Source organism: Bombyx mori, chromosome 23, assembly GCF_030269925.1.
Source record: "Bombyx mori chromosome 23, ASM3026992v2".
Lineage (NCBI taxonomy): Eukaryota > Metazoa > Arthropoda > Insecta > Lepidoptera > Bombycidae > Bombyx > Bombyx mori.
In genome coordinates this window covers 11194475-11210567 of record NC_085129.1, presented here as the reverse complement: position 1 = coordinate 11210567, position 16093 = coordinate 11194475, and the positions used below count along the sequence as shown (strand labels likewise).

At 35.7% G+C, this 16093-nt stretch overlaps 1 protein-coding gene across 4 annotated transcripts in view; it reads right to left on the bottom strand.

The window, feature by feature from the left end:
• LOC101737516 (lysine-specific demethylase 3A) overlaps positions 1-16093 on the bottom strand; it is a 158739-nt gene that overhangs the window by 15878 nt on the left and 126768 nt on the right. Inside the window, exon 1 of one of the 4 annotated variants that reach the window (XM_062675242.1) lies at positions 2954-3182. The exons of the other annotated variants lie outside the window; for them this stretch is intronic. Within the exon in view, the coding sequence (XP_062531226.1) occupies positions 2954-3083 (130 nt within the window). The 5' untranslated portion in view covers positions 3084-3182. Of the gene's footprint in view, positions 1-2953; positions 3183-16093 lie in introns of those variants that run through there. 4 annotated transcript variants of the gene reach the window in all.

Below are 16093 nucleotides of genomic sequence, written 5' to 3'. Positions count from 1 at the left end.
GTTGTGATCGCTCGTATAGATTACAAAACGTTCTTGGCGCATCGGTTATCGTGACTTGGCCTGCAATACCACCTTGAAGATACAGTGTAGCTCAGTATCTATCACGACTGCTTGACTCGTGTTGTAAATTGCGCAATGCGCTATCCAAAGAGCACGGAGCAGAGCAGACTGCAATCTCTGCTTACCATCTCACGACGTGCAGTGATAACGTGTAAATTCAGACACCAAGTATTTTAACTGGAGACAAGTATTCAAGGAATTTGTTTTGTTGCAATTTTAAAATATCTATTTTGCACAAATGAAATGTCAATTATGCATGATCAGTAAAGAAAGTAGTGCTAGAAATGTTCGAATAACGATCGTAATGTAAGACAAAGGAATTAGATAACAGGAATTAGGTGGAACAAGCACGAAGGGTCATTCCGAGTTTCAACAAACAATAGAGCGATAAAGCTCTCGAATCGATAACGAATTGCTGTTTACGCTAACAATGCACGCTCGGAAAACGTTGCTTGATATCGCATACCGATACTAAAGGTCATTCGATACACGACTAGTGTAATAACATGATAAGTAACGCATTATTTATTGTACGCGATACGTTGAGCTGTCGTTAATCGGTTATATTAATATACTAATAGGTACTTGTAATTAACAGTTTTGAGTTAATCGACAGCAGCACGATCGTTAGCCATAACGATTTAAGCGGAATCACGGAAGGTGAGTAGCTATTAATGGCGCTATAAATAGAGGCTAATCGATATGACTGATATGTTACGAGATTTTTCAAAATCGGAATTTTTTTCCTCTAAAACCAGTTTGGATCAATTTAATGACTAGTTCATGACTTTGGAGTATTACTTCGGTTTTCCATGAGAACTGCTTGTTTAATGAACGAAAACTTAGAAACGATTTCAAATTGCAGGTAATGAGCTACTGCCTTATTTAATAACAACGTAAGCGATTACCAGTTCAAATGTGTTCAACATATATTATGACGTGCCACATCACATGTTAAATTTATCGATTACTTCAAAGACGAGAGGCATCATTCGCGACGAGGTGTGAAATTATTTATTAAACGACAAATATAACTACTATGATTCCTTAGTACTTACAGTGTGGAAAATAGTTCCAGAATCCAAGTAATTTTGAAATATTATACAGCTTCACTCTTTTCAATAACACGAACACAAATTAATCTTCCGTTAAATTAAATCTAAAACTTCCTTTTAAACTAAACGAAAGTTAGTATCACAGATATTCACAATAATATTACGGCGAAGTTTTAATGAATCCTGATATTATCCTGAGGTGTCCTTGAATGCGGCCAGGAAATTGTAAAATACGTTCACCTGCACTCACACACACAACGTAGTCAGTCAGCACTCTGTTAAGCTACACTATCACGACTGAAAATTTTAGTCGTGCCTTGCAGACGTACTAGAGCCTCCGTAGCGCACAAAGAACTGAACGCGGGGACCGGGGGAAGTGGAGTTTGCAGGAAAAGGGGGCGGGGGAGCTCCGCCGCGGCAGTCTCGCGACAGCGACGTAGCGGATCGTGATCGTAGCAACACTAGCAACAAGTGAAGGGCAACGCGGGGGTGAAGCAAGACGGCGGGGCATAATTTTGGGGAGGCTCCTATTCCCTAGTCGCACACAAAGAGCGCACCTGATGTAAAGCCCTGCACGCATGGGATGAACCGGTGAAGATCTCAAATTATTCACACAATGCATTTGGGGAGCGGTCATGTATCAACCGGGTTATTTTTTTATGTATAGCAATTCACGAAACATGATTTGTGAAGTTCAGCAATTTATAAATTTATTATTTTTACTATTATGGTGTCATTGATTTCTTAGCAGTTCTATGGATATCTCGTTCTACAGAGGCGGTGAACTCTTCTACCCAACTACAGCATTAAAAAATAATGTAGCAGGAAAACTAGATATTATTACTTTAACATCCCGAAATCAAAGGCTCAAATTTAATTTCTTAAATTATGTTAAAATATTCATTTATCATATTAAAGTCGTGAGTTTAATGAAATCGTGCCGCCTACGTAACGAGACGGAGAACTTCGAAAGAGTTTTATTACTAGAACATAATAATGTTACAATATATTAATTTATTTCATGGAAACAGAATTGGTATTTCCGTTTTTCCATGTAACAAGATCTATTAGTGTCTTAGCTGGTTTGACTTGCCGTAAAAACTTGTGCGAGTTGTTTTGGTTATAAATCTGTTGAACATATTATATGATATATCCAAGGCTATTTAATAATAGGTAAATTGTAAGATCTCTTAAAAAAAACTCAAGCGTTGGCACTCAAGAACATAATTTAAGGTGGTGATTTGTTTTTTTTTAACCAATGATAAAATAAATGAAAATGATGAAATGAATGGAATACATTGAAATGTAAACAAATACAAACCAGCAAACCGTAACATATAGAGAATGTTTTACAATAGCTCGACGATTTGGAATACGTCCAATTTCTTGACATGCTATCCGAAAAATGTATGTACTTACTTACCCACATATTTTAACGAGCGGAGTTCATACAGGTTATAGATGATGACAGAAATCCATTGAGAGTTACACAGTCGTAATAGTTTATGATATAGAGTAACTTTATATATCGTTATACTGCGAATTTAATCTATACGAACGCTACGCTTAATAAAACGTAAAGAGAATGTTATTAAAACGTTTTTATTACACTAAACGATTTTTTTGTTCTGGCCGAAATAATAATATCACGAAAAACCTAATTACTTTTTTGTTACGTATTAACATGCATAATACAACGTATCGCTGTATTTATTATTAACACAGTTTTTATTACTTCGGTTCGTCATGCGGGCAAGCGGATACGTGTAAGTAAATTGTTAGGCAAAACCTGTTTGCGAAGTTTTTTTTTTGTGAAAACAAGCAAAGAGGTCGCATACCTGATTTTGGCCTTGTGCTAATCGAGTTAGCGGTTACATGCGAATAACTAATGCTGTGTAATTTACACATTCGATGTATAAAAACTGCATCACAAGATAAACATTGAGCTGTTATTTTTAATGGGCACATTCACTTTAAATGACTGTTATGTTCTAAATAACAATGATAAGCGGTAATGCTCGAGAGAGATAACCACGCGCATGTCTACATAATCACGTTCTTTGATATGAAGTAGGAACACAACCTCACGACTAGATAATCTCCTAAAAATAAATGTTTTATCATACAATTGTTGGCGTACACAGTCATATACATAAGATAGCTCGCATAGTGAGAGAGGTGGGGAATTTGTTGATAACAAAATACAACAAACACGGCAGTTGATAGATAACCTGGTTGCAGTTGCTGATAACGACCCCGTTATCCCGCACATTATTTGCACAGCTTTTTTTTGTAATACATTCACGTAAATTACATTTAACTTATTTTTATGTACCCGATAACATTCTGGGAAACACAAATTCAAAAAAAATAAACTATTTAGACTTAACTTTAGTTATTTTTATAATATCGTAAAGGACCTTGATACTAATCACATTAAATTAAAACTATTCAAATTAGCATTAATGACTGTACATTTTAAAGGCATTTACGATTGAAGTGTTTCGTTCATAATCTTGAAACAGTTCTCATGTACTCTGTGGATCATTAGTTGTTAATTGTTTTAAAACTTTATCGCATACTTCTTATCATATGTTCTATTTTAATTTCATAATTAGTTTTGTTTGCTTATAAAATTCCCTTATTCGTTACACATGTTTCTCAAATACATATACGGGGTCAGTATCTTCAACTCGCAACTTGTTTAAGAATACACACAAAGTACAAAGTCGTAATTTTATATCACGACTGCTAAAATAACAATAAGTTATTCAGCTTTATCGATAGCTTACACAGCTGCGGTTGAGAACTACTCGACAATCGATACTACGATTAAATTAATTCCACGTCTATGCCTGATGCAATAATAGTGAGTCACGATGATATTCTACTAGTGGACACAGCGGTCGATTTGTAACATCACTATTCATTAGCGTCATGGGAGCCATGACCAATAGCTTGGACGCAGTCTTCTCAAATTTAGATCAAAGAATTTTTAAACGATAATTCTGGACTTTTGCCATAACAAGTTTGTCACGATAGTTAATACTTATTATTAACTCAAAGGAATAAGTGAAACTTCCGCTGTGAATCGAAGTATTTCGTCATCATATCTGCGAGGACCGAGGACCGGTCGCCGATCGAATGTCAAAAACCGCACGACGCAATAAATTGTTGTCTCATGGAGAGTAAACATCGGCGTTCGGCCGCATTCATGCATAATTGATGAGGGTTCGAAACGAGCGCGTGGATTCCTGGCGGTCACGACTCGGTCGAGCTGAGCGCCTCGGGCAGCCATTTTGTGAAGCCTGCCCGCTCCGGGTGTGCCGCATCGTGAATATTAATACTCCCTTCATGATGTTCACCACTACTCTTGTTCAGATCATTTTATCAGTTTAGCGAATTTTTTTAATACGCTTTTATTATTAGCTTCAGAAGTATGTATGTTTGTAACGGAATCTTTGAACATGATTTTGACCCCCTTCAAAAGGTTGGTAACACGAAATTTGGTATTCAATATTTAAAAAAATATTGAAAAAAATTGAAATTCAACTAAAAAATGAAAAATAAATAATAGTTTAAAAAAACTAACAAAATACGTTTTTATAGAAAATCCAGCTAAAAAATTTAAAATAAATTTTAATAAATTTGAATTCAAAATAGTGTACGAAAAAATGATTTTATTGTAAAAAAAGCGTGGGGTGCATAGTATCAATAGTTATAAATATTTTATGGACAGATATGAATAGAAGGGTTATTCTTGATTGTTTCGCTTCCGCTGCACTCCGTCAGCACGTAACGATCTTGACTCGAGTATTACAAGCAATTATCATTGGCATGCAATGTGCAATTAATACAAAATCATTATTGTTCGTTTCTATTGTTGCCGTCCGAGTAAATAGAGCATGCTTCGTTTTAATACATAATAAACTGAAACGTACAATACGACGCTGCGACTCTCACGCGCCGCCATTGTTCCGTGTAATCGCCATCAAGTCTTTTCCCTCGCTAAGCAATTCGACGTAAACAGGGGACGTTTCTCAATAAATATAATCATAGAATATTTAAATGAATACTTTTGTTAGCGCAAAGAGAACACCAGCGAATAGTCAAATAAATAATCTAGAAAATGTGGATTTGGCAATAAATTCACTTGTTAAATTTTTAAAAACAAATCATTTGTGATATTACAAAAACACAAACTTTTACTAGCGGTTTCCTTTTTGAATTGAGTGATTTCTCATTATTTTCTTTTAAAAGAATTGTCGCCAAGGTAAATTAAAGTAATGATAACTTAACGTATACCGTTGAACAGGTCTCGATGAATGTAAATGAAATCCCACGCCCGCCCGTCTGCAGGGACCACAAAGGGTTGCTATTCAGCACACTGCACATGCGTGAAATGTTCATTACACTCTATAAGATATAATACATATAAACTTGAACAAACAAACTTTTGATAACAATGCAAGTGATCGACACGTATAGGTAGAGGGGGAAGAGGTCGACCGAAGAAGACATGGATAGAGTGTGTGAATGACGATATGAGAGAGAGCGAGGAGTGCGTGTTGAGATGACGACTGACGGAAGAGAATGGAATAGAAAATTCGCTGTACCGACTCCACCTAGTGGGATAATATAATATTAATACTAATATTATACTTGATAAATCCCAATCCTTTTTAGGTACATAATTATGAGGCGGATTTTAACAATATTCGATAATGTTGTAAAAAATAAAAAATTAGTATGTCGCGTGGGTACCACTGTTGCTCCTAATAACGAAATAATCGAGTGTTCCATTTTAACATTCTACTTTTTCTTCTTCATCGTTCCCTTACTGCTGAGGATCGCAACCACATGTGACTTTCCTCCATAGTGCTCGGTCATGGGTGGCATAGACCCCATTGTATAAACAACCGCTTTCTTAATCAGATCTGACAATCTGGAAGATGTTCTGCCCATAGCGCACTTACCCTCTATGCTACCCAAAATTATGAGCTTCTCTAATTTTAACATTAGAATGACCGTAATCGCACTGTAATCAGATAAGTTCGAGAATCTAAATACTCAACCGATAAAAGCCAGGTGGGTCAATGAATTTGCGTTTTATCATATTATGAGTAGGTAGGTAATAAATAACAAGATTTCCAAAGTTCTTCACGTATTAACGCCGAGAGCAAACAATGAATTTTCGATGATAGAAATAAATTACGGAGCCTTTGAAGTTATACAGAAGACCGATTGATGTTTACAAGTGGGTCAGTTTGTTGAGCGTGTACTAGAATCGCTTTTATACCATCTGCGTGATGAACAGACGGCATAACAGTACACAGACAGCTGCATATACAGCCGTACTTCCGGGCACCGATACCCAAACACCTATTGTTGAAGAGTTACACATTTTTTAATATTCACGGGGCATATAAAATAGCTATATGTACCCTACTTGCTCATTATAACATTCAGCTGTGTATAATAACTCATTAGCCAAAGGGTTTGATTACTTAATAGCATATGATTAAACTCTTATTTTCTTATAACTTTTCCTTATTTATACGTAATTACATTTTTATCAATAGACACGTGCTATCTCAAGTCTTTTCTGATACTGATAATTGTAAACATTATATTGATCCGTAATTTAAAGCATTTACTGGGTAAGAGCCGATCGATACCGTCTACATTCGTTTCTTAATAGTTTTTTCTAGTCAAGCAATGAAATATAGGGTGTTTTTTGCACACATTATACCTAAACAATTTGTAGTGAAGCGCTGGGAACCAAGCTCGCGTGAGATCAGAAAGTCGTGATCGTTCGCCACGAACCACCATGTGCCTCACTCAATTCACTAATCAAAGGAGCACAATGATTGCATTGTTAACGTGTATACCTTTTCATGGATTTTTATTTTCAAATGCGAACACCCTTTATTGTAACAATATGTCTTGCAAGTCTTGCACGTCCGCAAAAGTAAACGAGATATTGAGCTGTTTAATTTTAACAAACGACAATTATCATAGATAACCTATCATTACAAAATATATACTAATCGTTATTGACTACTATTGCGCAACGTTTAATGTGAATGTAACCGCTATTGTAGAGACAAAATCTATAAAAAACATACTCCATAACATGTCATCAACTATTTATGTAACTTCCTGTCATTACCATTCACGGTCTCAAACGGATAGATTACAAAACATAACGTCACTAAATCACTAGTGACAGAAAGGCCGAGCACTAGTTAAACGAGGAGGGTGTCCACCCCAAGGCTAGGCCTATTCAAAGCAAGAGCATTAAACTCTTGGCCATTAGTTGTCACGGGTCCGGTGTACGAGCTCTTTAGAGACTGCACACATTCTGCAGATTGGAACAGCGCCAAGATATGTGTGTTTGTCGGCACGTTAAATTAACTGTTACGGAATACCGATGTAATGAATAAGTGCATTAAATGTTTTTAAAGTCTTTTCGATTGGGACATTGTTTGATAAAAGTATTACAGATAAAAAAATATTTACTTTATTGTAAATTTTTCGTAATTAACTATTGTGAATCAAAACAAAACAAAAAATCATATCAATTTATTTAATTCCGACACATTTTTATAACGTAATATTTTCTGAAAGGGGGACACGTTTTTATAATTTCAATAGCGTTGAAAGATTATTGAACTGTGAGGGGAGGCATAAAGAAAACGTCACAATTGAGCCGCTAAGGGAGAAATGGGGTGGAAGTGGGCTGAAGGGCGGAATAACCACCCGCCCCCTCCCCCAAATACCTTGAAGGCTGTTTACGTTGTCGCCATGAATCGAAGTGAATCCTGGGGCGAAACTTTGATTAGTAATCCTTTATTTATGATGACAAGATGCTATTTATTGGATGTTTATCCCAAAACTTTTATTTGACGATAGTTCCTAAAACTTTTCTATAGTTAACCTAAATGCTACATTTTTAACACTATTGTTAATTTAACGTAAACTTATATATACTTTCATATTTTTATCACAATTTCTTTATTGATTAAAACGCTATTATCGTAGGTAAAATTTAACGATTTCAATCACTTCTTTTATTATATTTGTTCCTATAATAACCATACGTACATACATATTTCCTGTTCCGGGCAATCGCCATGACAACGGTAGAATCCGTATGCTTGAGCACAAAAACCTCCCTTATTTCATTATTTCTTACAATACTCCCCTCGGAACAGCTGATTTTATTCACCCGCAATTTTGTTAGGCCTTCGTGGAATATTTTCCTTTTATATATTGTAATTTGATGCTAACGATTCTTAGTGATCAAGTGACAATTTAGATTTTAATGAAATTATTTGAAATAATAAACAGTTTTATTGATTACGATTGATTTAAATTAAAAGCAAAAATTAACACGGCCGTTATTAAAGTAGAATTATCGTTAAGTAGGTAGAGTGCTAAATATAGTTAGAGCCCACGCTCTACCCACGCAGACCCTCCATGTTAACCCTTCAGACGCCAGCGGCACACAAAGGCCCTCAGCGGCTTTCCTTACTCACCCTCTTTACTTTATTCACATGTAAAAGAATAACATTTATGTAAGATATGACACAATTTTGCGGGTACGCTTAGATTAATATTCGTTTCAACGATTAATGACGATGAAAGGCGATTGCATGCAGAGATGCGAATGTTGCGATGGATGTGTGGAGTAACGAGAATGGATAGAATACGGAATAAATATATTAGAGGAAGTCTGATAGTGGCACTTGTTACAGAGAAGCTGAGAAGTGCGCGTTTGGAATCGTATGGACATGTGATGAGACTATGAGACGAAATGAAAATGAGTTTGGTAAGAGAATGTTAACTATGAATGTGGAAGGATATAGAGGAAGAGGTAGACCTAAGGAGAAATGGATGGACTGCGTGAAAGACTATATGGGTAAGAGGTGAGTGAGCGAAGAAATGGTATATGATAGAAGAGTATGGAAGGAGAAAACATGTTGCGCCGACCCCAGGTGACTGGGAAGGGCAGGATAAAAAAAAATGGATCATACGGATTGAACTGTTGAAAATTTATTTTAAATACATTCATCGTTATTAGAGATGCGAGTGCTTCATTTTATGTATCGAATGCTTTGTTCTGAATAAGGCCAATAAAACTCATAAGTGTGTTAAATAGTTGTACATAGTATATAATTATTATAGACGTCGTGTCCGCGTAAATATCCGAATTACGTTCACGTTTTCGTGTCAACATCACGTTTGTATGTTCCATTATCGAGTCACGACGCCCCACATCCATATTAGATTTCTACTTTGCAAATAGATAACACAACCCACGTCCATCACTTGTAGATAGGCGAACTCTAACATTATACACATTGTAATTATGATATTTCACACTATATTGATAATAATAATAAATCAGTTTTTTTATTATCATTTTGCGGCAACGCTCTTTTGTACCAAACAGAACAATTTAATAAAATATTACGATGACATCATCACGAATAGATTCGATATGAATAACAAACAGAGCTTCGTAAAAATTAACGTCGGGAACATGTGTGTCCATTGGACTTTTCGATGACTCATTCGTGTCTCCTAGCGACGTCAATAATAATCGACAGTTTAATTAAATTGCGCGAGAACTAGTTGCATCCAATAAATTGTGCGGTTTAAATACGATTTATGCAATTCAAATGTCAGATAGTTTAAAACGGCAAGGCCAACATTATCGGGCCGAAAATCTACACGTTTTATGTGGGCCAGTCAGAACGGCGGCAAGTAAGGTAACATAATGGCATTCCTTTGAATGTACAGTAGCGCAAATTACAATCGTGATAGTTTCGTTTTTCACGTTCCAACGATTCTGTTGTTCGCGCTTTTATTCGGCAATTGCATTGTCGATCGGGTGAATCGTGACCAGTCAGACCATATCTCTTGTTGAATTTGCAGTTTGTTTTCTTTCATTATAAACATTAAGGTAATAAACTCCACAAAGAAGTCGTAAAAATATTTCCATACTTTTGTTACAAGTATTTTTAAAAGGTTGTTGTTAACGCGCGTGACTCTCGCACTCCATAATCCACCATCTACCATATTTATTGCGCAATCAAAGCCGACGCGACGGTCCGTAATGTTTTGCTATTCAGTAGACGTTCCCCGGCCTTTACTTTCTCGACTCCATATAAATAATCTGAGCTTTGGCAGTCTAGTTTCGTAAAACTTTCTTGGGCCGTTGTTACGTGGCGGAACACGTGTCTATTGCCCGTATATGGTTTCTTACATGCTCAGTAGGTCGCATACATTAGTGAAGATAAAACTTTACAAAAAAAAAACACCCTTGAAATAAAATCAATTATAACCATTTTCGTCGGGCATACTACTACTAATAAAATTAAAACCTTGATTAACATTTAGTCGACGTGTTCAGGTTACGATAGCAAACCGGTATTAAAACGAGTTTTCAATGTCAATAATATGAACAAAAAGTACATTATTGGTTTCTCACAAATATAACATTGAGTGAAACTTTTGTTTCATTTGACTTTAAATAGCCTTAATTACGATAAACGTTTAATTGTTATTTTATGATTTCCGTATCTTTTTTTAATGACTTATCATCTACTGCCTAAATGAGTAAGTAGGTGAGGAAGGAAAAATTATAAAGGAATAAACATAATATATACTTTTCTATAATTAACTTTTAAATACATTTATTACTATTAATACTATTAATTTAATCCATAACAAATTAACTTAATTACGAAGTATTGTAACGTTTTGCCTTGTTTATTTATAAAGTTCACGTTATAAAAATTGCTCGGTGTATAAACACGACAGGAAAACTGGTATGTTATTATTTTCGCTTTAATATGCAAATGTGGCGTTCGGATCAATAACAGGAAAGAAATCGAGGTGAATCAAGTCGTATCGTCGATAACATCAATTTAATGTTGTTCAGGACAGCCTCATCTGCGGTGTCAATTTACGTATAATTAATTGTTATATTTTATGATGATACCAAATAATTTTTATTACGATGAAACATACGTGAGAATTTGACTCGCGGTTAATTGGCTTATTTGACAGTGAGCTCGTTCATACATTCACAGCGTTCAGTTGTATAACGTTTTATTTGTTGCTGATTACGGATTCTTGGCGCCCGTACGCGAGAACCGGTCCCAGACCAGGCCATTTCATTAACTCATATCCGCCTTAGATAATAAATATTATTAGTTACTACAAATTATCAAGATACCGTTTCAATTTAATGCTCTTCGCGTGTGATAGAATTTAATGAAACGTTACCAGATATTTTTGAGAGCGCTGTAAGACGCATCGTGTGATAATTGTTTGAAAAAGTTCAAACTACTAAAAGCTTTCGATTATTTTATGTGAATATGTACGTACCTAAACCTAGTTTACGAATAACTTTCACAATGATGAAATAAAATGTAACGTCCGAAAGAATTATTGCCATTACTACCGTCCTGCCTATTTCTGGATCGAAGTAGTCTTGCGTTCCATTTTGTAGAGTGAGATAGTCGTTGCAATGTTTATAGGGGCACTATTAATGAATTAACACAAGGTTAACTCGTCTGCTTATTTAGATCAATAACAAAAAACGAATGGAAATTTTCATTTTTCATATTCTAATGTCAAATATCTATTCCTTAGGTGGTTTCATTGCAAAATACACATACGTAATGGCATGCTAACAAATCAAGAAGCCAGAAGTCAATGACTAAGCCGTGGGCGTAAATAAATTCATAACTCAAACCTAATTTTGTCGAGATACTTCACTCGATGACTATAATTGTACTCTTGAAGATGTTAAGCGTTGTCTCGTGTATGAAACGAATGAATATACGAATTAGAGTTTATTTATTCAACAGTTTGTCGATATCCGTCACACCGATATATATAGTTTTTTGTTATTGCATTGACCTTTTGTGGACGTCTAAGAGTTGCGTTCATCTCTGTGTATTGTCGATTCCTATCTGTCGGCAGTATGGTCAAAAGGCCGTTGGCCCGGTTTACACGAGCGTGGGCCGCGATTATGCGCGTGCCACATCACCGAGTATACAGTTACAATCAACCGACGTTTCCTATACGTGTGCACTCGCATTGTTTCAATATCGCGTGTGTTAATTATCTAATTACGCAATTGCATCGTCTCGTCACGAAACCTATTTGTGCGCGCCCGCCGACGCTCTCTTGCCAAAAGCTATTAATTACGGACGGAGAATAGAATATCTGTGCGGCTAATCCCCTGGAGACGGCTACGGTTACTGACAACGTTGATTAATGTCTGTAGCGTTCGTTTAACTCTTCTTTGTATACGTTCAAACATTGTGTAAACGCGAATAACCTTCTTTCGGGTTGCTCGGACTTAAATAGTTTCGCATTCGACGTACAAATAAATAAATTATGGCCAGTGATACGGGGCAGACGTTTTCCGATTGGGACCTTGCAGACGTATCCGTATTTAAATTAAGTGTTATTTGTGGATGAGGCAATAAAGGAAAGTGACAGTTGAGATCGCTTGGACAACGATCGACATGGGAGTAATTGATTATCGTTTTCATTGGCCTCGCATGGCAACAAATACATAAGAAGGCTACAACCGCAAACAATAGAATATGGAGATGAGATCGGTCGCACTCAGTACAGCTCTCAGCGACATTGCAAAGAGCGATAGCGGGCGTGCGAGGAATGCTAATGCTGGAAACAATTTTACTGTTGGTTTCCTCGAAGTCGACACGCGTGACGAACTCAGAACCGGTTACACGACACCGAACAGAGACAATGCAAAGGCGCTCGATTTCATTAGTTTTAATTTTCGTTTGTTATGCTTTATTTTTATGAAACAAAAAACGTTTCAAAGTAAACGAGTATTAAATATTTTACGTGTCAATTTTGGCTAAAAGTGTTTAGAGGAAAACGTACAGGCATGTACCTACACAACATTTTGGTAATAATAAACAGCAAGGTGTACGTACGGTCAATGCACAGGTTCGATGGAGTGTAAGCGATCAAAAGCCACGAATGTGTAAGCTGTGAGAACATGCGTGGCCTAAATAAAGATATATTTCAAATGGTGCAGAAGTAACAGATTTAGAGAGTATGTGTTGAAATTTAAAGCAGTAAACGATTAGATGAAGGAGGATAATGGATTTCTTGTAGTGTGGGACTTAAACGATTATTTTATTTCGGATTGATGGACTTGAGGACTTGAGGAATGATTCAAAGTCTGAACAGCATAGGCATAACATAATGACAATGAGAGTATGTTAATTAAATATATTGAATTTCAATATCACGTTTAATACGAAAACAATCATTTTGGAATACGTTACATTCGTTTTTAAGTAAAAATAAATTCAAAATATTTTCATGTTTCAAGTAGGTAATTAATGTTTAATACAATTTGTACAATAGTACATATTTTAGTAGCTGTTTTTCAAGACAAACGATGTAATGAAAAAAAAAAAAACAATTCTTATAATTTAATGTGGGATGACCCTCAACACATTTTGGAGAGCACTTGAAGGTGAACTTGTAATTATTATCCAAAGAGGTTTTATTTTATTACTATGTCAATTCGTATTTGTTTGCATAGTTGCTGTATGATTTCTCTGGAAACAAGGTCTTTGTTAACAATCCAAATAATGTAAGCCTGATATGAAAACAAGATGCAAAATATGTGTGTAAAGTGCTAAATTTGTATTGTTTAATGCACGTCGACTCCAAACAGTTGTGTAAACAGTGTTGCGCAATCAATCATCGTACAATTGTCGATACAGTCGACTGAGGGAGCACGCAAGGTTAATAATATATTGCAGATGTGGTAAATCAAATGACCCTTCATACTCCGGTTCAAAATCGAATCATAATATGATATCCGTATTTAAATTATTCATATTTGTATAATATATTTATAAATATATGTATATATGTGTGTATGTATATATGTGTCCACCAGATGGTTGTCTGGAAGAGATCGCTCTTAGCAAGAACACCGCCAATTGTCCTTTTTTGTGTATTTAATGTTTCGCATTGTTTATTTATTTTGTTTACTATAAGTCATTATCTCCCTCTCTGTTATAATTTTTTTCATAATATTTTAATGATTCAAAAACCTATTTTTCTGATGGATACAACAAAAAAACTGAGCCGTTAGCTCGTCTGCTCGTATACGTCTGCTGCGTATACACAGCAATAAAATAAAATAAAATAAAATAATTGCAGAGTTAATTCAAATAAAACGAATATCGAAAACAGACGAAAATAGATTTGATGTCGTATAGTCGAAAGTTTACGAGGATTCCGCGAGTCGCTGTCTACGCACACCAGTTGGCGTGGGTTCAATTCCTGTTTGAAGTATTTTAGGAGCCACGCTTAGGGTTACCACCTGTACTTTACGAGTATAATAAAGTATTGTATGTACGTTATTTCAGGTAATTGTACTCTATACTTTATGTGAACAATAAAGTACACGAAAATACTTTATTTGGCATGTTTAGGTTTCTTTGGGATTTTGAAAAGTTTAGTCATATGTATTTTTTCGTTAAGCGAAATACATCGATTGCTCATTTGATGTCGCTGCTCGCCAACGCCACATCACCTGAGCTCTCGTTTTTTAACAAATATTTCTGAACCCAACTTAAACTCAAATGTCAACAATGTCATTATTTGTCACAATTTCTGGTTTATTTTTATTTAATTGTAATAAATAACATACGCATTTAAACATAATAATAATGAATAATAAATTGTACTTTATTTCAATACTATGCACTTTTTTTCTTACCTATAATAACCTATGTATTTTATCTGCAAAAAAAAAGGTGGCAACCCTAGCCACGCTCGTTGTCGGTGCCCGATCGGCCTGTTTACAAATAATAGTACAGTACCGATTCAATTCCAAGAGAATTTGTACGCATTGTGCCAAAAAATTGAGTGGTACGATTACGTGCTATGCACACCTATGTACTTGTTATTATCGCCGGTAATATTCAATAGCAGTCTATGATTTTCAGTAATTACCCGGTCACCGTCCTCGCCGAACCCGTCGCTTGCGACGAAGGGCTCGATGAGTAAATTAACCCATAGACACAGCCCAATGAGTTTCTCGCCGGATCTTCTCAGTGTGTCGCGATTCCGATCCGGTGGAAGATTCTGCGAAGCACTGCTCTTGCTAGGGCCAATGTTAGAAACACTCCGCTTTGAGCTCCGTGAGCTCACCTACACGTCAATGACAAGCTGAAATAGCTTGTCATGGCTATCAGCATAGGTAGGGGAAAAAAGTAATGAATGTTTCAAAAAAATACAAAAGTACGTCTTATAATCGGCAATTATTTGATTCACAAAACCATTCCATCTTAAAGCATCCTTATAATTAATATATTTCATAGTATTCACTTCCATAAAACTTGTCTTGGTAATTATACCTATGTACATACATATATGTATATATATTATTACCTACAAAAATTAAATGTGGTAGTATTTAAATACAAACTTTAAGTACCGTGAAGGTAAGTCTGAACTTTTCTTACTAATTACATTTCGACAAATATCGGCCTTTATTTTGTATTTTTTTTTTTTTTTTGTAATTGATTATAGAACGTCTCGTTTGACTTGTTGCTGCGGAAGATGAAATAAAGTGAGACGGGAGCTCCGGCATCGATAAGACAACCGGTTCTATAAACACAACACTATATTCGTGGGAGGGAACCGAACAAACCCAGCGGCTTCCGTAGAAAAACGGTGAGGCATTTACATGGAATGAAGAAAGGAATAATTTATAGTAGTAACACGAACGAGGACGGGAGCAAAAACATCGAAGATTCTCGTCTACCTGCTACCCGAGATTTGGTTGCGTTGTCATTCTAAGAATTTTAATTCTCAGAATGTTTACGACTTGGTATTAAATAATTATTATTCTGGAGACGCGTCTTTAATAGTAAACAAGTTATGTTAAT